General features: G+C 42.5%; 1 protein-coding gene across 4 annotated transcripts in view; it reads left to right on the forward strand.

The window, feature by feature from the left end:
* LOC113955301 (vasoactive intestinal polypeptide receptor) overlaps positions 1–24055 on the forward strand; it is a 109809-nt gene that overhangs the window by 57480 nt on the left and 28274 nt on the right. For all 4 annotated transcript variants that reach the window (XR_003530484.1, XM_027660623.1, XM_027660626.1 and 1 more), the window contains 3 exons: positions 9846–9949; positions 13952–14052; positions 16338–16470. Coding sequence is in view for 3 of the 4 variants with exons in the window: in XM_027660623.1 (XP_027516424.1) it covers positions 9846–9949; positions 13952–14052; positions 16338–16470 (338 nt within the window). In the remaining variant the exon portion in view is untranslated. The remainder of the gene's footprint in view (positions 1–9845; positions 9950–13951; positions 14053–16337; positions 16471–24055) is intronic.

Consider the following 24055-nt stretch of genomic DNA (forward strand, 5'->3'; position numbering starts at 1 on the left):
TGACATAAAGGCAGGGGAAGATTGCCTCTCGTTTTATGGGATTTGTTGCAAAATTAATGCCATCAAAGTTTGTGGAGCAGTTCTTCCTTTGTAGCAGTCAGTACCACTGAGTAGCTTTCAAGGAACTCAATCATCTGGTTAATGTTTGTGTCGTCCTCTTTGATCCCTTTGCAGGAACATGAAAGCTTCTATCAAGCTGTGAGCAAGAGAAAACCTTTTTGTGTATTTATAGCAGGAAAAGGGTGAAATACTGGAAAGCAAAGAGTTAATGTCATTTTCCTGCCTAGCAGAAAATATGCTCTCCAAATGACTAATATCCCATCTCATGGAAAATAAAGGATAAAATATCTCGTGGCATTTAGGAACCTTAAAATGCCTATCGTAGTCCTGTTGTCATTTGACACTGAATTTTTATGGCATTCACGGCTTCAGAAAATTCTCATTATTTCATGACATTCGTCACTACCATGTGAAGAAGATGGATGAGAATATTTTGGGCACCTTCCATTAATAAAGTGCATTACTTGCTGTCCCTTGACCAGAGCGTCCCAGCTTTCTTTTAACACATGGAAGATGACATTTGTAATGGGGATTTATTTCTCACAGTTTCTCCAGAAGCAAATTGTCCATCGTGCACACGTGGAACAGCATAAATTAGCACTGACAGTTTTTAAACTTCAATTGTAAGATTAATCGACTTAAGGAGGTGGGGGTGGGCATAACCAGCCTCTGAAATCCCACTCACTGAGGTGAGATGCTTCTGAGTTTTGGGCTTGCCAAACTCCTTTTTTAACTCTAGGGCTTTGAATTTATTTCCACTCTCCTTTCCCGTCCCTCATGGACACTTTTTGTTCTATATTGCTTTTGAAACTGGAACAAAAACTGAATAAAACGAGGAGAGGGATGAGCAGATAGCAACAGATAATGAGAAGACATCACCACTACTGTAAAAAACTCAAAAATGAGCCAAACCCACTGTTTATTTGCTACAATGCTCATTTAAAAGGAAACAAGCAGTTGAGGGCATTTTTTATGGGGGTTTGTTCACTGAGAGCCCTCAACCTGCTCAGGTCCTCTGCTGTCCAAATGTGCCTTCGTACAAAAAATCAGAATTACCTGGAGAAAAGGAGGCTCAGGGGAGGCCTAATCACTCTCTACAACTCCCTCAAAGGAGGCTGTAGCCAGGTGGAGGTCGGTCTCTTCTCACGAGTAACAGGTGACAGGACAAGAGGAAACGGCCTCAAGTTGTGCCAGGGGAGGTTTAGGTTGGATACTGGGGAAAATTTCTTCACTGAAAGGGTGGTCAGACACTGGACCAGACCTCCCAGGGAAGTGGTGGCCTCACCATCCCTGGAAGTGTTCAAAAACCGTGTAGATGTGGTGCTTGGGGACATGGTTTGCTGGTGGGGTTGGCAGTGCTGGGTTAATGGTTGGACTCAATGGCCTTAAAGATCTTTTTCCAACCTAAAGAATTCTATGATTCTTTTATTCCATAATGTATTTGCAATTGAGGTGCCTCAGTGCATGTGCCCCACCCCTCTGAAGGGGCTGGTGTTGAGAAGGCTTTTTGATCAGCAGCTGAACCTCTCCACCACCCTCCAGAGCACCCCAAGGATACCCCTGCACACCGTGGAGAGCCCTGAGGTTCAAAGCCCACTGTTATCCAGGGCTTGTGGAGTTGCTGTACCTCCCCCTACCCAGAAATGTGCATCTTTTTTTCTTGTGAATGTTTCCTGGAACACTGTGATTGCAGTGTCAAAAGATCTAATGGGAAATTTGTCCCAAAGTTTGACAGCTCTGCTTTTAGTATGAGAAGACAAACAGTTTACGAAAGGTGCCTAATTAAAGGGAACATGTGACGTTAGGAAGGGAGGAATTACCTGTATTAATTAAGGATCAAGGTTTTCACAATTAGAAAGTGCAGGAAGGGGAAAGGGAGATAAGGAAAAAAGGGAGTATTGCCCCAAAAACGGGGTGCAGGATATTTCAGGGCACTGAAAATGTGGCTTCAGTGACTGTAGGCCAAGTGATCTGAAAAACAGCAAATGAAGAAAATGAAGGCTGTGCCTGTTGTGTGATGTGCTCACACCATGCCATGGGTCCTGCTATGCCATTAAATCATGAAATATAAAAATATGAAATAATGTAAAACACTAACCAGAAATTTTATTGAAAGAATGACCTTGTGAGATCATGGCTGAGGCAGAGAAATCAGGTGTGGAAAATATCTTGTCATGATTACCCCACAAGTTTTTTCCAGATCTAACCTCTTCAGCATCTAGTTTAATGTAAGCTGTAGCTGTCTGCAAGTCTCAAGTGCTTCCCAAGAACAGTGGGACGGATCAATAACAAAAATGGAACTATTGATGTGCCAGTGGGCTCAGCAGCACCTCCAGGAGAGTAAATGATAAGAAATACTGTTGCTTTAATAGCTTCTGCTTGAAAAAATCAGTTTGTGACCATGGAACATGATGAGGGAGAAGCAGGACATTGCTGATCAGAGCCGACCTTCCCCTCTGCTTTAGAGGCTGTTACAGAAAAGGGCAAGGGGAGCAGGAGGGGGTAAAAGCAAACACTCTTGAGCAATGATTGACCTTATATCTCTTTGTATGAATTCAGGCTCCCATTAAAAGCCAGTAAGAGGTTTTCTTCCACAGAGATGAAAGAGCTAAAACAGCACCTCTAACACAAACTTTCAGACGTGTCTCTGAGTCTGAAGTGTGTGTTTGAAACAGATGAGAGGCAAAAAAGAAATTAAGACAGACATACGCAACAGCCCTCTGCATTTATTCAGTCCAGTGTTTAACTCCTACCCAGATCAAACACCTTTGATAAAGAAAATGTTCTGGTTTTATCTTTGTTCCACTAACTCCTCCCTTCTCTCCTTCTATGTCATGAATAAACCATGTCATTCTTCCACCAGGCCCTTTACTGGTCGGTATAACCCAATCTGCAAAGTCATTTTGGTTCATGCCTCTTCCACATCATTCCCAAAGGTATTTATAAACCAGGGAATTGAATAAGAAGTTTTGCATGTGTTTGTTCCTGTTCCAGAAATTCTATCCCAGTTAATAACTGGTGTGTGTAGTGTTTTGGTGTAGAACAGCATCTCTCCATTTTCCCCAAGTGATTGGAAGAAATATTCACTGTGGAACAAAGATCCTTTGGATGAGGATATGAGGGTCTTGGAGGCAGAGGAAGAACCCTCTGGGCTGTTTGTGTGGGCAGTGGAGGGAAGAAGGTCAAGGCCAGGAGACCCCATGGAAGGTGCAGCTGATCAGGTCCATCAGGTGGGAGATTCATGTCCAAAGGAGAACAGGGCCACTGTCATTGGAATAAAACATGAAAAAGGGTAGGGACAGACACTGAACAAAACTAGATTAATGCTTATCCATCTGTAAAAATGCAGATTGAAAGGGTCTGAGTCTGAGGTAAATACAGATGTTGTGGATGTTGTGGAGAAAGTAGATAGGGAATGATTGTTTTATGGTCTAATGGAGAAGGGGTACTGAACAAAATTGTCCACAAGAAGGGCAAAAATAAACATATGGAGGATGTTTTCACACAACATATAAAGAAGTTACATGGCTGATAGACCTGGAAGGTACAGGTGAAAGCCACAAGTACAAAGAGATATCAAAATTATTAGAAACAGGTAAGAAAAATTCAGAGTATAGGTAGAAGATAAAGGCAGTGGTGAAGTGTGTGGGACAGCAGCTCATCTGCAACCTCCATTGGAGGGAGATGAGAAGATATTCCCACTCTCACAGGGATATGCAAGACACAAAGCCATAAAGCCATTTAGCTGCTTATCCTGCTCTGCTTCCTAGGAAGATTCAACAGTTCTTCATCCAGTTTTGGGGGAAAAAAAAATTAAGAAAAGAGAAGAGAGTTCTCCTTGTCTCCTGATCAGTGTCACTATTGTCAATTCATTGCTATTTGTCATTCCAACCAAAAAAAAGATAAGAGTGGTGTGGGATAAGAAGAGAAGAAGAGAATTCTTCTTTTCTCAGAGAACATTTAAAACAATTAGTAAAAGCTGAATATCCAAAAACTGAATTAAAAGCAGGAGTGCTTTTAATTTCCATCATGCGTTTACAGCTGTTGGCTTTTTGTTTTGTTTTGGTTTCTTTTGTTCTGGTATTTTTTGGGGTTTTTTGGGGGGTTTTTTTTGTTTTGTTTTTTTTTTTGGGGGGGGGGGTTGTTTGCTTGTTTGTTTTTCACTGGTTTTTTGAAATTCTAAAAGAAAACATGAGGGATTCTAAGCAAAACTTATCTCAAAATTTAGAATCAGAGAACCATCATGGAACAGTTTGGATTTGGAAGGGACTTTACACATCATCTACTTCCAGCTGCTATGGGCGGGGAACCTTCCAGTTTGTTGTTATATAGGAGGAATTTCCTTCCATCTGTCTTTACTACCCAGGACAGAGAGTTCCTGAACCCCCCTACAACAGATAAAAAGCTGCTTAGGATGGGTTTGAACCATGTGCCAGGTTTGGTACAACCACACAAGCTGATCACTCACGTGGAAACATTCAGATAGTTGCTTCCAACCATCAATTCCCTTCCTGGAATAGGCATGCCAGCAAACTGTGCAGATTAGGAAATTAAAAAGGGCTTTTTGAACTCCTGAGAAGTGTTTGCTTAAACCCGGAGCAGCTGCTGGGCCAGATGGCAAAGTCCTGCCCTACAGCAGACGTGGTACTAGAAAGGTGCAGAAGTGTGTGCAGGAAGTGCAATCTCTGCTCCTGCTTCGTGTCCAAGGTCGTTCACCTCCAGGGCACACTGCAAGCAGGTTTTCCAGAAATACAGGCCAAGAGCTCATCCCAAACCACATGGCAGTCACAACTTCCTCATGAGGGGAAGGGGGACAGGCCCTGAGCTCTGCTCTGTGGGGACCAGTGACAGGACTCGAGGGAATGGCCTGAAGTTGTGTCAGGGAAGGTTTAGGTTGGATATTAGGAAATGTTTCTCCACCCAGAAGGTGGATGGTTGGGCACTGACCAGGCTGCCCAGGGCAGTGGTCACAACACCAAGGCTGACAGAGCTCAAGGAGTGTTTGGACAAGGCTCTCAGACACATGGTGGCATTGTTGGGGTGTGCTGTGCAGGGTCAGGAGTTGGACTTTGATGATCCCTGTGGGCCCCTTCCAACTCAGGGTATTCTGTGAATCTGATGTAGTGCCTGAGGAAGAGCTGTGTTTTATTATACACACATATAAGGCAGGGGGTTGGCACCGAATGATCTTACAGTCCCTTCCAACCCAACCCATTTTATGATTGTTTGTTTAATATCATAGAATCATAGAATGGTTTGAGTCGGGAGGGACCTTTAAATGTCATCTAATCCAACATCCTCACAATGAGCAGGGACATCTTCAACTAGATCAGGTTGTTCAGGGTCACATCCAACCTGATGACCTTGAATGTTTTCAGGGATGGGGCATCCACAGCTTCTCTGGGCAGCCTGTGCCAGTGTTTTACTGTGCTCACTGTGACAAAAACCAAACCATACAGCAGTTTACACTGGCTTCGGTGGTCCATCCTCCCTGGGTAGTGTTTAGGGTGCTGCAGAGTGGCTGGTGTTGAATTGAGAGACACCTTACCCTTCTCTCTGGGGCTCAGCCTGAAGCCACTAAAATGTTTGCACTGCTGTGGTCACTACATCTGCAAAGAGCAGAGCTCATGGCTTGGGATGGACCAAGAAATGTGGGGAGTTAATTAAACAATTCTGGCCTGTGATGCTTCTCATGAGCCTTTAAGGCCCCGCTGCAATAAAACCTCCTGAAAACTGGTTATTCAGGCCTGTGACTTCACCCCTTGCCTTTCAATAGTGTTTTATGTATTAGCTGTCATTAACACCCATATAAATGAGCCAAAGGTCATCTTGCTTCTTATTTATGCTTTAATTCCCTTCAGTGGCTTTTATGCCACAGCATATTTTTGGAATCTGCTTAGTTTCCCATCCTGGTTCTCCTCACTATAGTCTCTTCAGCTTGTATAAGGATTACTAACTTTTTTTTTCCCCTTTCCTTTCTGCATGGTTACTTTGCTCCCTTTGTTCATCCATCCCCTCCCACCTGGCAGGGAGCCTTATGGAAAGGTCATCACCTTGTTCCCTTTCCAAACTCATCTTTAAACTCCTTTGTCCTCATACCTGCAAAGAGAAATGACAGCAGTGAAAGAGCTGAGGTGCTGAGGTCCCTCCACTCGTCTCCCTGTGGTGCTCAGGACTCACACAAATCCAGTTATTGCACTTTAGCAATCACTGTGCCTCTGCTGAGCCTGGATATCTCCCACCTTCCATAAAGAAGTGATTTCACTTAATTTACACTGCAATTAAACCAATTTAGGCCAGTTGCCTTCCCTCCTCTTTACATTTTCCAACCATGGCTAAACTAAAACACATCTCCATTTCCATAATGAAACACTTTTTTACTGTGAGGGTGACCAAGCACAGGAACAGGTTACCCAGAGATGTGGTGCAGTCTCCATCCTTGAAGGACTCCAAAAATATCCAAAAGGCATCTGGTCATGCTTCCATTCAACCAGATTTAGGTGACCCTGCTTGAGCAGGGGGTTTGGACCAGGTGACCTCTGAAGGACTCTTCCAAACTGTGATTGTGGGAAAGCAGGAAACTGAGTTCTTGTAAGACATTACAAGGTTATTGTTACCATAAATGAGACCGAGTTGTGGCTTTTTCAAGTGAAACTTTCTGGGTTTTATTTTTTAAATGGAAAACCTCATCTTGTTGCTTTTAGGAGCAGATGCACCAGTCTGACAGTTGGTAACATTTCTGATCAAAATGAAATGCAAACCCCACAAAAAAGCAGATTGTTTCATGGTTGTTAACTATTGCCAGCAGACTATCCCAGGGATTTGAACCTTCTTTTTCCACAACCTAGAGAAGAGTCTGGAACACAAGCCTACTGGCAGTGGGATGCTTTCCATCCTCAGTGAATCTTCTCCACTCTGCATTGCTAATTACATATAACTGAGTTATAAACCCCAGTCTCCTTTCTCATTAATTCTTCAGGAATACAGTTTAAAAAGTTTTAGCTCCAGTCTGAAAGGAAATGAGAATTTTTGGGAAATCTAGTGAACTTCCAAAGGCTGGAGATACCATTTTCAAGCCTGGAAGCACTGTCTGTTCTGATGCTGCCACTTGGGTTTTCAGTGTACTTCGTTGGTGCATCATTCTAGGGAAAACTTGTGCTACAAAAATAGCGAGAAACAGTTCTGTAAAATGGCACACACAGCTTCTGGTGCTTTGAAAAATTTGCCTTTCCATTGACAAATGATCAGACTTTGTTAGCAAAGTCTAGTGGGTAAAGTGAGAGCAAGGGAGACCACAAGAACTGGCTGGATTTTCACTGGGGGTCTGTGGCAGAGCTTTAAATTGACCTCAAAACATAAAAATCTCAGTTTAATACTGGTCTGAATTCACTGTAAACCTCAGAGTAAGAACTAATCTTCTGAGACACTCTTCCAAATTTTATGGGTTTTTTCAATATAGAAACTAATCTGGTAAACAGTAGTAATTAGAAATGTTGTTTGGTCTGAGGGGAGACACCAGCCATCACTTGAGCCAAAACTGTGGTGAGGTAAAATATTTTCTAACCTTGTACTTTTTACACCTCTCAGACATCAGTGAACAAAGATTTCTTGTATCCCACCATGTGGGTGAAGTTGCACATCTAAAAGTGACATGAGCAGCAAAGGGTGGTAGAAAAACTTCTGTGAGAAGTGAGTTTCTCTAAAATCAAAGTAATTGTTATTATTATTATTATTTTTTAATCCCAGTGATGCTGTGTCATTGCGCTTCCCTCTACCTGAGTTCCCACATCTCTTAAAGTATTAAGACAATTTGAGAGCAGCAAGAATTCTAAAATAATCAAACAATTGTGAGGAAGTGCAATCAAAAAGAAGAAACATGAGAAAATTAAGCTGAAAGAAGTACCCTTTAGTTCACTGAGGATAAGAAACAAGGAATCACAAAACCACAGTGAAGTTTAAAATCATGCCCAAACAGAAAGGAGAAGTTTTAAGAAGGAAACAGGAAGTAACGAAGTTCAGATAATGGGATCCATTGTAATGAAGAAGAAATAACAGAAATTACATAACACCTCAAAAAAAAAAAAAAAGGTACTGAACAGTCTGAAATGTTCTTGATTTTGTTTGCCCAAGATCTCTTACGATCCCAGTGTGAAGCCTGGTCAAAGGAACTGCAAACAGGGACAGTGCAGGAAAAGCCTGAGGAGCAGCACCAAGGTTTGCTGGAGTTGCTTCTTCTGGGACAGCTGTGAAAATGAACCTTCAAGAGCTTTCATGGAGTTCAGATCTGCTCTAAAGGCAAATTACAGGGACGAGTTCAGTGTCAAAATCCACCTGTCACGAGGGTTCAACAAGTGAATGAAGCCAAGGGTCAGGCTGCTGCTGATTTCAGAGCGAAACGAGTCCCTGACTGGGAAGATGCTCAGATGACTCAATTGTCAGAAATTTCTGGAGGTGAAACTCGAATATTTCCATGACTCACAGCTGCAGAATTGATTTGCTCCTGTTTGCAGAGGTTTTCTCGCTCTGGTGTGCAAAGAACCCCATTGTTCTAAACGTTTGCAAAGCTCTTGAGTTTCACCAATGCCATTTTTCATCTAAGAAACCAGTTTTGACTGCTGTTTATTCATTCTGGTTTATTGTACCAGCTTTCCAGTCAAGGGTGACAGTTTTGTGTGATGAATGGCACCAAAGGAATGCCACAATGACAGGATTCCTGTGAGGTGGGCAGGGTAGGGATGGGTGGTCAGAGAAGGTGCTGGGGGAATTTGCAATGTATTGTTGAATGTGTTTCTGCTTTCTTATTTCTGTGTGGCCAACATGTATCTTGGCCTTTTAGGCTTCTCAGGGTAAAGCTTATCCTGATTGCTGGTCCCTCCTCCTTTTGCTGGATTAAGCCAATTTGGGTTTGAGGTGCAGCTGGGACAGGGAGCAGAGGTGTTTTCCGAAGTGAGAAGTGCTTTGTTCTTACAGTCCTGGATGGATCAGGAAGCCCAGAGTACCAAAGAGCCACGTGAACTTCAGTTTTGCCAGTTTTGCCCGAAGGAAGGAGATGTCCTTGTGTTAATTAAGGCTCTTTTTAGCTGGTTGGAGGCCCAGGGCAATCAGTTTGCTTAAGAGTCCAGGAAATCTCCCTGTCCTTGAGTACACACATGTTAAAACAGGCAATACAGGTTGTCAGGATGTGTTTTCTCTCCCTTCGCAGCCAAATTTTGAAGTGTTTGGTTCTCAGACAAAGAGTGCAGTAGAATTCCCAGGAATCACATTTGACCAGGCAAGGTTTGGGTTTGAAGGACCACATTTAGTTCCCAGGCCTCCAACCTTACCTGCACCATGTGAAGTGAGCACTTCATCTGCCCCTGTCTCAGCTTCTCACAAGCACAAATAATTCGCTGATCTGTTTGGATAAAATTTTTCCACAAAAGAAGGAAGGAACAAGAAGGAACAAGGCAATGTGACAACAACCTTCTCAAACAATACTGGTGCAGTGCCAACAACCAAAGGTCTGGGTGCAACTGGCATTATGTGCCATTAGAAGAGAAGTTTTGTGGGCAACTCGGTGTTAAAATGTACTTTGTTTTTCAGGTCTGCACTTTACCACCCAGTGGGTCCCTCCGGTTTATATGTTCTATGTAATATGAAAACTTAATAACAGAGAATAAGCACGAGAATTTTACTCTAAGTGTTACAAGAATTGTGCTCTGGCATTTGTGTCACGACAGGCAGACATTTGTTTGGTGGAAGGGTGAAAGTTTGTTTTTAAATTGTGGTTTTCTCTTTCCCAACAGGGAATGTGACCAGGAATTGTACAAGCCAGGGCTGGTCGGATGTGTACCCTGCTCCCTACACCGTAGCTTGTGGATATGATTCCAACAGCACTCCAGGGGAAGAGGTTTGTAAGCCTGGATGGGTAGACATCAACATTTAACAGGGATCCATATCAAATGGTCTCCCCATGCCCAGTTTTTTTCCATTTCCACTCTGATTCCCCAAGAGAGGAGAGCCCTCTGGAAGATCCCTGGAAGCAGAGTTCAAATGTTGGATCAAAGAAAAGATCTTCCCTTTGATTTTATAGAATCATGGAATCATGGAATGGTTTGAGTTGGAAGGGACCTTAAAGACCATCTCATTCCAACCCTCCTGCCTTGGGCAGGGAGACCTTCCACTAGACCAGGTTGCTCCAAGCCCTGTCCAGCCTGGCCTTGGACACTTCCAGGGATGGGACATCCACAATTTCCAGGGCAGTGACAGGAAATCAGCACCTGTGAAGATCAGGCCAATGTCTATGTGATGCCCAGGTGCTCCATTTTCCATGGTGAACTTTGAAACAAGCCCTCCACATTCATATTTGTCCTTAAGTCGATACAGTGATTCCAGTCTTTCTAGGGCAACATTAGGATCAAAAGGGATAAAAAGGATATAACTCACTTGCCATCAGTGCTGCCCTGCTGAACTCAACCAGCTGAATATCTAGAGCACTGTAAGGAACACACATTTCTGTGCAATATTCCTGAATTTTATAAGGAAATCCTCAAGCTCTCTGGATATTGTCTGTATATAAATTAGCGATTGCTGACTGAGGTATAAACAGCTTTATTGAGTAGTGTTATTACACAGGGAGGAGTTTGTTATTGGTTTGCTGCCTCCTGAGACAAGAAGGGTAAAGTCTAAAGAGGGTGACAAGTGTCAGAAGCAAAATTCACCTCACCTAACTCAAAGTTCAGCATCTAATCTAAACTAAACTAGTCCCCTATAACTGTCACACAGTCAACAAGAGAAAGCTTATGCTGGAAAAGAATCACATTTCACAGCAATCAGATATTGTAGTGTTTATATTTTTATATAATATGTTTATATTTTTATATAATATGTTTATATCTTTATATAATATGTTTATATTAAACCTCCTCCCATGTTTGTGGGTTTTGGGTTTTTTTCTGTTTTATGACATATCAGTGTTTGCGAATGTTGGTCATAGGAATCTCAATAATGAATTAATATATGTTTCCAGTACCTAAAGGGGGCTTACAAGAAGACTAGAGAGGGGCTTTTCACAAGGGCATGGAGTGATAGGACAAGGGGGAATGGCCTGAAGATGAAGTAAGACAGGTTTAGATTACATATTAGGAAGAAATTCTACCCTGTGGGCGTGGTGCAGCACTGGAACAGGTGGCCCAGAGATATTGTGAACTGCCTATCCCTGGAAATGTTCAAGGCAGGGTTGGATGGGGCTCTGAGCAACCTGGGATAGTGGAAGGTGTCCCTGCTCATGGAAGAGAGTTGGAACAAGGTGATCCTTAAGGTCCCTTCCAACTCAACCCATTCTATAATTCCATATGTGGTGAGAGGTCTCTGCGTGTGGTCACACATTCCCAAGGCACTCAAGAAAGGATCTGAACAGAACTGAGGCAGCTTTAGGAGTGGAATAACATAGAAAATAGCCAAGGGAAAGTTGCACAAAGAATTCCAGGGCTCTTCTGCAGAAAGTCTTAGTCTGCCTTCAAGGTCAGCCACCACTTCACATCCTCAAGTGTCCCATCCCTCAGATCGAGCTGTGTGGCACCAGCTCAGCGCTGCAAAAGCTGGTCTGCTCTGGGAAGGACTTCCCTCCAGAGCCCTGGTTTGTGTTAGAGCTGCAGAGGGGATTTGGGAATTCCTGGGACGTGCTTTGGCGACCCGATGCACTGCGGCACTGCCAGAGTGTCACGTTACCAGGAGAACACGGATTGTGTTCTTTTAATTCTTTCTTAATTATTTTCTCCTGGTTTCTGCACTTTTGTTATGCTGTTTAATTCGTGTGAAAGGTGGCTGAGGGGGGTGAACATGCAGTACTAGCCTGGGAGGAAGAATAGTTTTTTGGTGGTGGTGTATTGGCTGTCAGTTTGGGGAGGAAAAAGTAAAGGGAATAGAAAAAAAGAATAACAGGTTGTGTAGGAAAATGTTTCCCATTGTAAACCAAGATACCAAGGGACAAATGTTGAGGTTACTGAACAGAAACCAAGGAAGATGATTCTTAATTAATCTCAGTGTAACACCTACCTGAAATAATTGTTATTATCACATTCCTGGGAAATTAAGCAGAAGCTTTCAGAAGTCAGAGAGACAATGATGAAATTGCTTAATTTCATTCTGTAAATTGGTCTAGGTCTTCAGCTAGAATCCAGGCATCCTGCCATGCATTGCCTTCACTTACCTAAATCCCTCTTTTTTTCTACTAAGAATATTTTAGTCATCTGAACCCTGAGTGAAACTCCAATTCCATTGATGATCTTGGGTCGAATCCTCTCGTTTGATATCTGTAAAGTAGGAACTGATTGTCATTAGCAAGTGCAAATGAAGAGTGAGAAGTCATCACGTGCTGTTTCCAAAACAGAGATGACCCCTTGTGCTACATTACAGCTGAATTCAGAACCATCCCTCTCTACACAAGAAGGATTGGTCACCATGAAATATAAAGGCAGGGAATTGCTTGTTGAATAACACCAAGAACTTTCCTGCTCCTGGGAATAACTCTAAGAGGCAAAAGACCTATATCTATATTCACACTGGAGAGTTTCCATCCACCACCCCACTGCTGACATCTCCTTTAAAACCCCTTATTTCCTTTCCCCCATTTCTCTGCTCTCCTAAATACAGTGTGGGACAACCTCTTCCTCAAACACAGTCCCCTACCACAAGCTCCCTCCTTCTGCTGGCCAGGTCTTTCCTGGAACATTTCTGCTCTGGTGCCACCAAGAAGGAAACTAAATAATGAGAGAAAGATGAAACCAAGAGGAAGGAGGTTGACTGCTTTTACTGGAAAAGTCTCAGCTGCCTTTGAGATCCCAAACACCAATAAGGCTGGAAAGAAGACTTAATTTAGGTAGCTTTGAGTGTCTTGTTTTAACCCCCCTCCAAGCTGGCTTGTGCAAATACTAAAGGATTGCTACTCATCTCAGCCCCACTGGTTCTCTAAAGCACCAAGTGTTTGTCAAGGCCTGTGAAAATAACATATAAAAGTGTCAGCTCTCAGTGTTATTGAAGAACGTTTCTCCAAACAAGGTTGGGTTTAGATTTTCTGTCTAAACTGCTCTTTGTGGTTTTGGTTGTTTGGGTTTTTTATTGAAAAGAAGGACAAGGAAGGCAGAGAAGGGTCAGTCAAGGGCTGGAAAAAAATTCCATTTTCCACAAACTGAGTTAGATTCTCATAAAAACTTAGATTTTTCATTGATAAAATAAATGTCTAAATACTTTTCTCTTTTGTCCTTTATTTAAGCTGAAAATCAGAACGTATTGATTTAGAGTGTTGCTAGAAAGCCTTGGAGAGCTGGAGTTTTGCTGCCTTACTTCCCCATTTTGTTTAGAACGGGATTCCCTGCTGGATTTCTGAATTAACAAACTCAACATATATTTCTGAATTAACATATGTGTGATTTCAGTGAGAATGTTTTAAGTTACTTGCCTAAACACGACGTGCAACTTCCACAAAAACAAACCAATTTCCCAAGCAGTTCTGCCCTCAAACTTCCTTAATAAGCCTGAAGCTCCTCATCCTCCCCACGTCGGCGGTGATGTGTCAGTGTGCTCTTTAGCTGAACATTAGTCATTCCTGTTCCACGAGGTTCTAACCATGTAGCTGTCTCTGCAAGTGTCAAACCAGGTTCCTTCCAGCAGGAACATTTCCCTGGTGTAACTCCAGCCTGGTTTTGGAGTGATCCAAGCTCTGCTGCAACCAGACGTGTTCTTATTCACACCGGTGGTATTTGAGTCGTGTGCTCTGCTGGATGTGAAGGAGTTGTTTTAAGAGGATGGAGAAGGATGATTTCCTTGTCTCACCAATCAGTGGTGCTGTATTTAGGAATGTATTTTAGCAGCTCATTGAAAGACCTGTTTTGCCTCTTTCCTCTCCCCCCAGCAAACAGCGTTCTATGGCACGGTCAAGACCGGCTACACCATCGGACACACCTTGTCCCTCATTGCCCTCACAGCTGCTATGATCATCCTGTGTCTCTTCAGGTAAGAGCATGAGCAAACAAGGCACTCAAAAGGACATAGAAGCTGTTAAAGTTACAGACTTTGTAGGCTGTGAGTGTTACAGATAAATGCCAAAAACTTCTGTCACATCTGAGTTGGATAGCAGAGGAAAGTTCTCCTGTCCTTTGATACCTGTTTTTTAGAATGTGATTTGTGGCCTTTGTGTGACATTTATAACCCAAATCCAATTTATTTAGGTGGATTCATCTCACTAAAGGTAGATTGTTACATGATGGATCCCTGTATTAGAGGTCATTATTCCATAAACCTGTTATAGTCCACAGTCCCAGGCAGATATATGGATACTACGGAATTTCTACTCAGAGTAGGTATTCAAAATGGTACAGATTAATCACACTCCAAAACTACCCAGAATCACCAAATCCTAGAATGGTTTGGGTTGGAAAGGACCTTAAAGATCATCTCATTCCAACCCCCTTCCACTAGCCCAGGTTGCTCCAAACCCTGTCCAACCTTGGACACTTCCAGGGATGGGGCAGCCACAGCTTCTCTGGGCAACCTGTTCCCTCCCAAAGCCTATTTCAGAAACACTTCCTGCTGTAGTTTTATGGCAAGACAGAAACAACCAGAGCCATTTTAGTCATGCTGGTGGCTCTGGGATGTGCACAAGGGTAGCAGATACAACACAGGACCTTCAGGAGACCCAGGCCCTTATGGACTGATGGGCAGATACTCTGCAGCTTATCAAGTGGCATTAGAAGCCCAGACTGCAGCAAATTAATTTATCCTCAGTCTCTTGTTTATAAATGAATCAGGCATCTAAATTTGGGTGCCTCCAATGAAGAAGTCTGTGTATAAGTTATCTCCTACTATAAAGTTGTTTTTGTAAAGGGAGAACAGCAAAATTCAGTTCAGCAAAGATGTGGTTCCCCCTCCTCCTGTAGGAAAGAGCTTATATTCTAGGATATAACTCTCACACTTAGACCAAGACTGACCTCACCTTTCAAGAACTTTGCTCTCCACTCGTGCATTCTCTCCTCTCACAAGGGAGGAGTGAATCAGACCCACATGCAGACTATCTCAACAAGATACAAGGTACCAGGCTGATGAAACTGTGGAGGTTCACGCTGTTCCTTTGTGGGAAGCAGAGTCATTTGACTTCCCTTCACCTGCAAGTAGATGGAGCTCAACTCAGTCACATTATCCTGCCATCACCCCAGATCAGGAGCACAACCTCTGCCATGGCACAGGGACTCATTAGGAGCTGCTAATTTGATTGTGCTCCTGAGCGAGGTCTGTTGTGGCTCTGGTGTCTGTACAAAGTACCCGTCTGCAAAGTATTGGGCTCTTCACGTTTCTGGTGTAAAGTCCCACTTGAAAAAAAAAAACCAAACCTACTTGATCAAAATTCATCTTCAAAATGTGTGTTTAACCAAATGCTGATTTTTCTCTGGAGAATATTCCCCCCTCTCATGCTAATAAGATTAATATATACAATAAATTAAAAGGAATGTAATTATTGTGCAGGATACAAGTGTACATTTATTGCCAATTTCGCAATTTGTGTTTTAAAATAATATTATATATAATTTCTTTTTTAACTGCTTTGCGCTTTTTTTCAGATATGCCTTTGATGAATAACTTTTACTTCCCATTCTTGAGATACTGTGATCTTAACAGAAGAAATACAATCCTCAGACACGGATTATTATTTTAATATGATTTTAAATATTTTTTCCTGATTTATCAAATTGACTACCAGAAGTGTCACCCAATCTATGCTTTAAACTAGATGAATTCTGGCGGTGTTCTCAGTATCATTAACAACCAGTATTTTTTAAGTAATAATATAGTTCATGTTGCTCCAGAAAGCCTGTAATATGTGCTAATTTTGGCAACAGAGGCTAAGAATTTATTTCCCTTCTTGAACAAACATTTCACTTTGGAAATAATGATTGCAGTACAAACATTCTGTAGAAAACAGCTCTTTATTGTGAGCACAGGCTGCTCAGTGGAAAACATTTCTTTTCCAGCGGAGAGCAGTGGGATGGACCTGTTTTCTGTCACTCTGTATTTGGTCCTGCTTTTCTGAGTAATGAAAAAGCAGCAGCACTGCTGCAGATCTGTGGATCACCACGTTTTGTGGATTTGAAAAGGCTTAAGTGGATTTGTGGTGATGTACATCAGAACAGAGCCTGTCTCAGGGTTTCTAATGTTTAATTGTAACTCCATGTCACATGCAAATAGGTAAATAACCCCTTTTGAGAAGCCTGGCTATTCAGAAACGTTTCATCTCTTCCCGACAGAAAACTACACTGCACTCGAAATTATATTCACATGCATCTCTTCATGTCCTTCATCATGAGAGCCATTGCAGTCTTCATCAAAGATGTCATCCTATTTGAAAGTGGAGAATCCGAGCACTGCTTTGTGAGTTCAGTAAGTAGCCTTGCACTTTGAAGTTTCCACCTTATTCTGTTGCCCCTCTTAAACAATGCACCAAAAATTACCTTGCAAGTGCACGAGAGACAGGACTTCGGGAAGGTTTCGGGGTGTTTTTTTTCTTATTTCAAAGAAAAAATATGATTGGTGCAGTTCAATTTATATGGAAGGGGAATAAATTGATTATCAGAATCAAAAATTTTATAGGCATCTTGTCCCCTTGTGAGGTTGGACTCGCTGATCTTAGTTAGAGGTATTTTCCAACCTTAACGATTCTGTGAGGTCAAACCCACACCTGAGGCTCTACAAGATTTTGGGGTTCCTGTCAACCTGGTGACCATGTCCCAGCCACATGCTAATTTTTTGGATATCCTGGTCCAAGGAGACTTGCAGTGCTGTGTTTAGAGATTCAATAACACCTTTCCCTCCAGAGTCAGACCCAGATTCTCATAACTAACTCCAGGTATCCTTGGGGTAAGTGCCTGTACATGAGTGTGTAAAGTGCAACCATAGTCAGTGAAGCTCTAATTAATATGTTCACTGGAGCCTGGAGAGCTGTTCACCTCATTTGGAATAAGGCACCTGGATTTGGATGGGCTCCCTGGGCTTCAGTGACCCCACTTCTGCAGGACTTTGGGCAGGAAATCCATGTGTAGACATCATCATCTATTTTTCACCTGGACCTGTCTCCCACGCTCTCTGTCTGCAGCTGTGAGATTTCCCTACTGGGACAATAAATGAGGGGAATAAAGGAGTTGGGATTTTATTTTTTTTTTTCACTTTCAGTGTTATCAGCTGGAGCAAACATTGAGGAGGGAGAAGGGCTGTTTATCTAAAGGCCATGTTGATGTAAGGGGACACCAGCCATGGGTAAATTTAAGCAGGAAATTGAAGTCACCAAAACAAAGAGATGTGATCACAAATCATTCAAAAAAAAAACCCCAAAAAAAGAAAAAAGAACCCTCCATAGCAAATTCATAACATTATATTATGCTTATAACATAACATTATGCTTGCTGGCAATAGCAGGAGACTGGGCACAGCAATCCAGTAAATCCCTTCTGGACCTGTTTTTTTTGTGTCACACAGCACCAAAAAAAGATTCTCTTCCATCCACCCAGTTTATTCCTTGCCTTCTGGCTTTTCTGTATCCTAAACCTGAGTCCTGTCCCTGCTGTTACAATGAACTTTCTGCTCCAGCATCTCTCAGCTGCAGCCTCCTTTCAGCTTTTCCTGAGACCTGTCTGCAGCAGGAAGTGTTCCCTTTGGAATGTCCCTCCGTGCTTTTCCCTCCCAGTGGCTCACTGGGATCTCTATTCTTGCAACTGGTTTTTCCTGGGAGAGTCCATGAATGGTTAGAATGACATGGAAACTGGAATAAAAAAAACCACTGATGCCAGTTGGCAGAGGAGACAAGAACCCAACAAACCACAGAATTTGAACTAACCCCTCACCCCTGGGGGGATTTGCACTGGGTTCTGACTGGGACATGACCACAGAGAGCTGTGTGAGAAGTGTTCCATCCAGAAACAGAAATACAGGAATTTTCCTGCAGAATCCACAGCTCCTGGAAGCCACTGTGCTTTCAGGTAGACCCATGGGGTGTGTTTATCCCCGTCAGAGAACTTTTATGTTTAACACCAGCTCAGGGTGAATGGCTGGATGATACACAAGGGTTATAAAATTGTGTGGAACAAATCTGTCTCTGCTGCACAACCCCTTGTGAAATCTGCACAGCCTGTCTTGAACCGACCCTATGGACAAACTTTTAAGTCATAGTGAAAAAAATACCTACATAAAACACAGTCAAAATGCCTTTCCCAGCATTTATCTGTTTGGAGAAATAATTACAACCCCCCATTCCTGTGGGTTTGGTTTGGTTGGCTTGGGGTGAGTTGTTTGTGCTTTGAAACTGCAGGATAAAGTTTGAGTTGGGAGACCTGGAGACTAAGTCATGAACCCAGGACTTTATACACAATTTCCTGAAGGTTTTGTGTGTAGTGGCTGGATGTGGCCTTGAGCTCATTCAGTCTGAGGAGTGATTTGAACAAACAGTTCAATTTTGTGAGTGCTGTCACCACTGTGCTGGTTTAAAACAGGGCAAACCCAAAGCAATAAAAGTGTTCTGTTGGAAGAGAAAGTACCACTCTTAGTTCCTCTAAGGGATAAAAAGATAAAGGCACCCCCCTCCCAGAACAGATTTAGGGATGTAAAATCCAAATAAATAGATGCCTCTCCCAGCGTTTCTGATGAAGGGACCAAATTCCTGAACTTGGTATTACCTGTAGCAGTAAGAAGATTTAAAATTATGTTTTATGCACCAGCCATACAAAAATATGTTAAGCTCTCCCACAAATATGTCCATGTTTAAATCAACTGGGAACTGCAATACATGAAGGTGTATATGCAATTGGAAAAAAAAACAAACACAAAAACAAAACAACAACTTTTTCATAGGTTTTACTGCATTTTTACTTCATTTTACCTTGTGTGGGAAACCTCAGGTATGGTGCTAACTCATTTTAAACTCAAATAGTTTTGGATTACCATTGAGTTCAACATGAACACCCTGAAAAATTAAGTTTGTTGGGCATTTCTATGGAGCCTGGGAATGTGGCTGTAAGCATTTCAGGGGCAACATAGCCAAAATATGTGTGATGAGGATCACTGAGTCCTCATGTGAGCCAGCACATGTTCTGGGTGATGTTTTCAGAGTGATGGGTGGCACCCGGAGCCTCCACGAATTCCTTGATCCTACTTTCTTGATAAATCCTCTCCTGGGGGAGAGAAAATTCCTGCTAGTTGGGTGAAAAAAATCATCCTGTTTTCACTGGGCAGAAACCCCGAGTTGGTAAGCAGGGCTTGTTTTCATGCCTAAATGTGGCAGGTTTAAATGGTCACTGAACCCAGGACCTGCTCAAGGTCTTTGTCCCACATCAAGGAAGCTCAGCATCGGTGGCTTTACGAACATCCCTCACCCTTTCTCCTCTTCCCAAGTGTCCAAATCTAACAGACTTGTTTCTAGGCACAGTGTGGATCACTTGGCTCAGGTAGAAGTATTTAGGCCAAAAGTCCACTGTGGGATTTTCCAGTGGGAAACAAAGCACTGCAGAGACCTTGAATTTTGTCAAGGGGTGGAACCAGCAGAGGGGTCTGGTGGCCACACACAGCACATTGTCCGAGGTGCCAACAGCCCTGAGTAGACCAAAACCACTTTTTCCCCTCTCTATCAAGCCTTCTGTGACAAAGTACATCTGTAATTATGTATAACTGAATCACCCTGTTGTCTTCAAAGGCTTAAAAATAGACCTGTGCTCAGCTGTGTTAGTCTGGGCTTTGAACACTTGGATGCCGAGACAATCAGGCTCAGAGGGCTCTGTGGAACCACCCACTTGGACTTCTTCAATAACTGTCCATTTTCATTCATTCAGATTATGTTCTGTCCCAATAACTGGTCATTCCTGATGGAAAACTCGCCCACTGTGGCTTTATTGCATCCAAAATTGCACATACTGTGGGAAAAATTGCGTTTTCCCACCTGGATTTGCCTTTACCTTTTGTGGGTTTTTTTTTCACTACCAGGCTCAAGAGGCCTCCTCAGAAGGTTTAGTTTTTCACACTTGTTTTCTTAGGTCTAGTGACTTTGTGTCTTGGCATTCCCACACTTTATCTTCCCCTTTCCTTGTCTCGCTGGGGAACACCCTGTGAAACACAGCAGCCAAAACAGCAAACCTGATGGAAGGATTGAACTGAACACTTCAGTTGTTGTTTCATTTGATTTTTTGTGGGTTTATGGATCGGGTTTTATATAGTTTCATTACTCTCCTATCTGGATACCATAATAATGATGAACTTCTTACATTTCCAGTCTTGCTGAACACAAAAAAAGCCAACAGTTTGCCATAAACAAAGATCCAATTCTACAGATTAAGCTCAGGCTCGAGTTTTGAACTCTGAAAATTTACTTCTGCTGAAGATTCAGCCACATAATTTATCTTTTTTGGTGTTGTATTCCAGTAAGACAAAAACTTCCAACAAAAAAAAATATTCTTTGCAAAGGAGGTTGGGACTTCAGCAACTGTGAACTTACACACATATCTCGTATTTTCAGAGTGAAAAATTGGGGGTTTCCACATGAACTTCCTCAGGCCAAACTGATAAGAGCTCCAGGCCCCTAAATGAACTTTATTTATGGAAGTTGAAGACTTTTCTTTTCCAATTGACCCCCATCTGAGGCTCATCAGATCCATCTGGGAGGACCATGATATTCAGGCTCGTGGAGAGATGGAAGAGTAGAAACCTTTTTTATGCAGTTGTGTAAAAGTGAAGCAAATATTAGAGACTTGGTCATTTTATTGAGTTATATCCTTCAGGAAAAGCTGTTCCCACCTGCACAGAGGAGGGATGAGCTCTTTAACAGCATCTGCTCAGCTTTGGGTGGCTTGGGGGGAAGAGCAGAGCTCTGAAGACAGTGTGATTCTTCTCTTTACTGTAATTAAGGTTGGGTCAGTCTCCAAAATGTGTAAATACATCAGCTGACCCTTTTTTCAGTAGCTCAGCCCATTCCTGCAGAATTGTACCCCTTTCACAGAGCTCGGTGGGTCCAGCCAGGCCCAAAGGTACTGCTGAGATCAGGAAGTGCCTTACAACATGAGGTCCACCTTGTTTTTGGGAGGGAAACATTTGGTTTTCATCACAAGGAGCAGCACAAGGAGAAAATGAAAAATCACTACTTATGGAAACTCTAAGTTTCCCACTGTGCTTTTCTACTCTTGTATGACCTGAAGACCCTCACCCTGTCCACAAATGCCTGTGAAATCCAACCAAATGGTGCCTATTGGCTTCAGGAAATAGGGATTACAGTGGACTTGTCACAACACAGACCTGACACACCCATCTCCTCAGTCTTTATTTTGACCATCAGATTAGATACAGAGATTTGCATCTTCCAGGCAACTTCTGTGGACTGTTATCCACGTATCTGGTGATCTCTTCATGTCTGCTGATCACTCCAAATCTACCGATCTCTCCCTATCTCCTGATCACTGCCGTAATCTCAAGGTTCACCGCAAAACAAGGGGGGAAGGAATAAAAAGGAAATAAAAGAAAAAAACCTTAGGGAATGCTCCTGTGTATAATACAGACAAGTAAAAAACAAGAGAAAGAAAGCTTGGGGAAGGAATGGAGACATCCTGAAAATAACCCAGGAGGGAAAGCAGGAAGTTAGACTATGGAAGAGCTCTGGAGGAGGAACTTTCTTTGCTCGAGTGACTCTATCACAGCAGTGCCCCAGTCACGGGCTGGTACCTTAAAGCGAAGCAGTAGTGACAATAATGAGAGAAAATGTGCAAAGTGTGAGGAAGGGCATAGTTAAAACTCTACTCACCCTCTCTCTTTACTTGCTGCCTTGTATTTGATTTGTCTTATCACTGAAGATGTGTTCTGAAGCGCCATTATTCTGTGACTGACGAGCACAAAACAGGCACAGTTCACCCTCTCACCAAGATAATTCTATTTTTACATCTCAGCTCCACTCTGAGTCACCTGGAGCACAGGCTAGACCAGCCAGAGCTAATCACCATCTCGGAAATACTCCCAAGACTGCCCCCAAAAATCAAATGAGTGTTCCTGAGAGACGAACTCGAAAGGCTGAGTCCCTCAAAGGCTGAGAGCTGCAGAACCCCTGTTAAAATGGGTAAAGAGAAATGCTTAAATAGCTTTGAGGGTCACAGTCAGGGGGCTTAAACTTGCTTCTAATGTGAGGAAAAGCAGACAGAAGAGCTTCCTACTGAATCTAACAGGATAGCACTGTATTTAAGGAAGCCTGTGTGGGAAGTGGGAAAGGCATAAAGGGCAGTCATGTGGACCATGTTTTTTGCTAGTGTGAACTGGTACAGCTCCATCTATTTTAATGCAGTTCTCAAAGCTTCTGCAGTGCAGGATCTGACCCCTGTAAATCCTCACCTTAACCCTGGAAGTGTCCAAGGCCAGGTTGGAGAGGGCTTGGAGCAACCTGGGATAGCGGAAGGTGTCCCTGCCCATGGCAGGGGATTGGAACTGGGTGAGCTTTAAGGTCCCTTCCAACCCAAACCATTCCAGAATTCTCTAAATGCCTTGGCATTTTCAGCTGGCACCGAGGAGGTGAAAGCACAGGTTAAAAACAGGTTTATCTCTTGGGACTTTGGGTTCCATATGGGTTGAGCTATTGCTGGAGAAATGATGCTCTAACCAGAGAAACAATAATTTATTCAGGTGCACTAGTTGGGAACTACTCAACTAGTCCAGCCTTGTTCCAAGTGGAAGTGAAGGCCCGGGAAAGAGATGGAGATTGATCCCAATGGCTTCTTCCAAATGTCTCCATTCTTCCACAGTCTTGATGGGAGCAGGCAAGACTCACCTTGTTGAAGCAGTGTGAGTGTGCCTGCGTGTGTCTGTACAGGAATGGCATTTCTGCTTTATGAAAGTGGAGACAAATCGCCCAGCTCAGACACAAATCCAGGTTATAATGGCTTCATAAATTGCCCAGTGACAGCTGACAGGGAGAAAGTATTCCAATGTGTGCTCTCAGACAACGATGGGTGCATGGAAATGTAATGGATTGTGACTGGAGGGAAGCAGGTTAAGATAAATGGAATATTAAGAGCTTTCTTGCATAATGTTTCTGGGGCACCACTGGTGCAGAGCAAGATGTTAACAGGGAAAAACGTGTGTTTGGGAGCTCTTACCCCTGTGCCTGAGATAGAGGGTCACTGTGAATCCACTTAAGTTGATCTATTTCTATTTTTAATAATATATTTTTAATACTTAGACTTGAGCCCACAAAGGGCTCAAGCTCCATCATCGAGCCATAAAATGATGATTCCCATGAAAGTCTTTTATTTGACCTGAGAGATGAGAAGTTGCTTTAGCTGAGAATTTTAACTTGACAAATCAGGCCCTCACAAACCAAGGTCTACGGGCCTCAATCATAAACCACTTTGTTTCTATCAAGTGGCATTTTAAGAATTTCTTTAATCACATTTCTTTATTCATTTATTCATTCATTTATTCATTTACATTGTTAAGTCCTTAACACCCAAAATTTCTGTGCATCCTCCAGGAAAATTTGAAGAGTCACTCGATAGTGCAGCAATTTATTATTTGAATATATTTGCTTGTCAAGCTCCATGATTGGGAGGGAAGGAAGGAGACAAAGGCACTCAACTGATTTAGGAGTTTTCTTGTTTGAATAGACCTCAATTCCCTTTCATGATAGAACATAAACTTTGTGGAGCTTTTTTTATTGCTAATCTGTTTGACTCTAGACTAGAGCTGCAATTAAACTGAGGGAAGAAATGAAAGTGATGGCTTTTTGCCAAGCACTCTGGTTTGTTTGTTTTTAATTTGCTTTTTTTCTGCTGTTACACAAAAGGTTAAGCGTGTTAAGCCTAAATTAGCCCTTTTTCTATTTCTTTTTCTCTTTATTTTTCATTTTCTTTTCATTTATCTTTTTTCTTTTTCTCTGCTTTTCTCTTCTTTTTCTCCTTTTCTTTTTCTTTCTCTTTTTCTTTTTCTTTTTCTTTTTCTTTTTCTTTTTCTTTTT

The sequence above is a fragment of the Corapipo altera genome, unplaced genomic scaffold (genome assembly GCF_003945725.1).
Source record: "Corapipo altera isolate COAL_440 unplaced genomic scaffold, ASM394572v1 126, whole genome shotgun sequence".
Lineage (NCBI taxonomy): Eukaryota > Metazoa > Chordata > Aves > Passeriformes > Pipridae > Corapipo > Corapipo altera.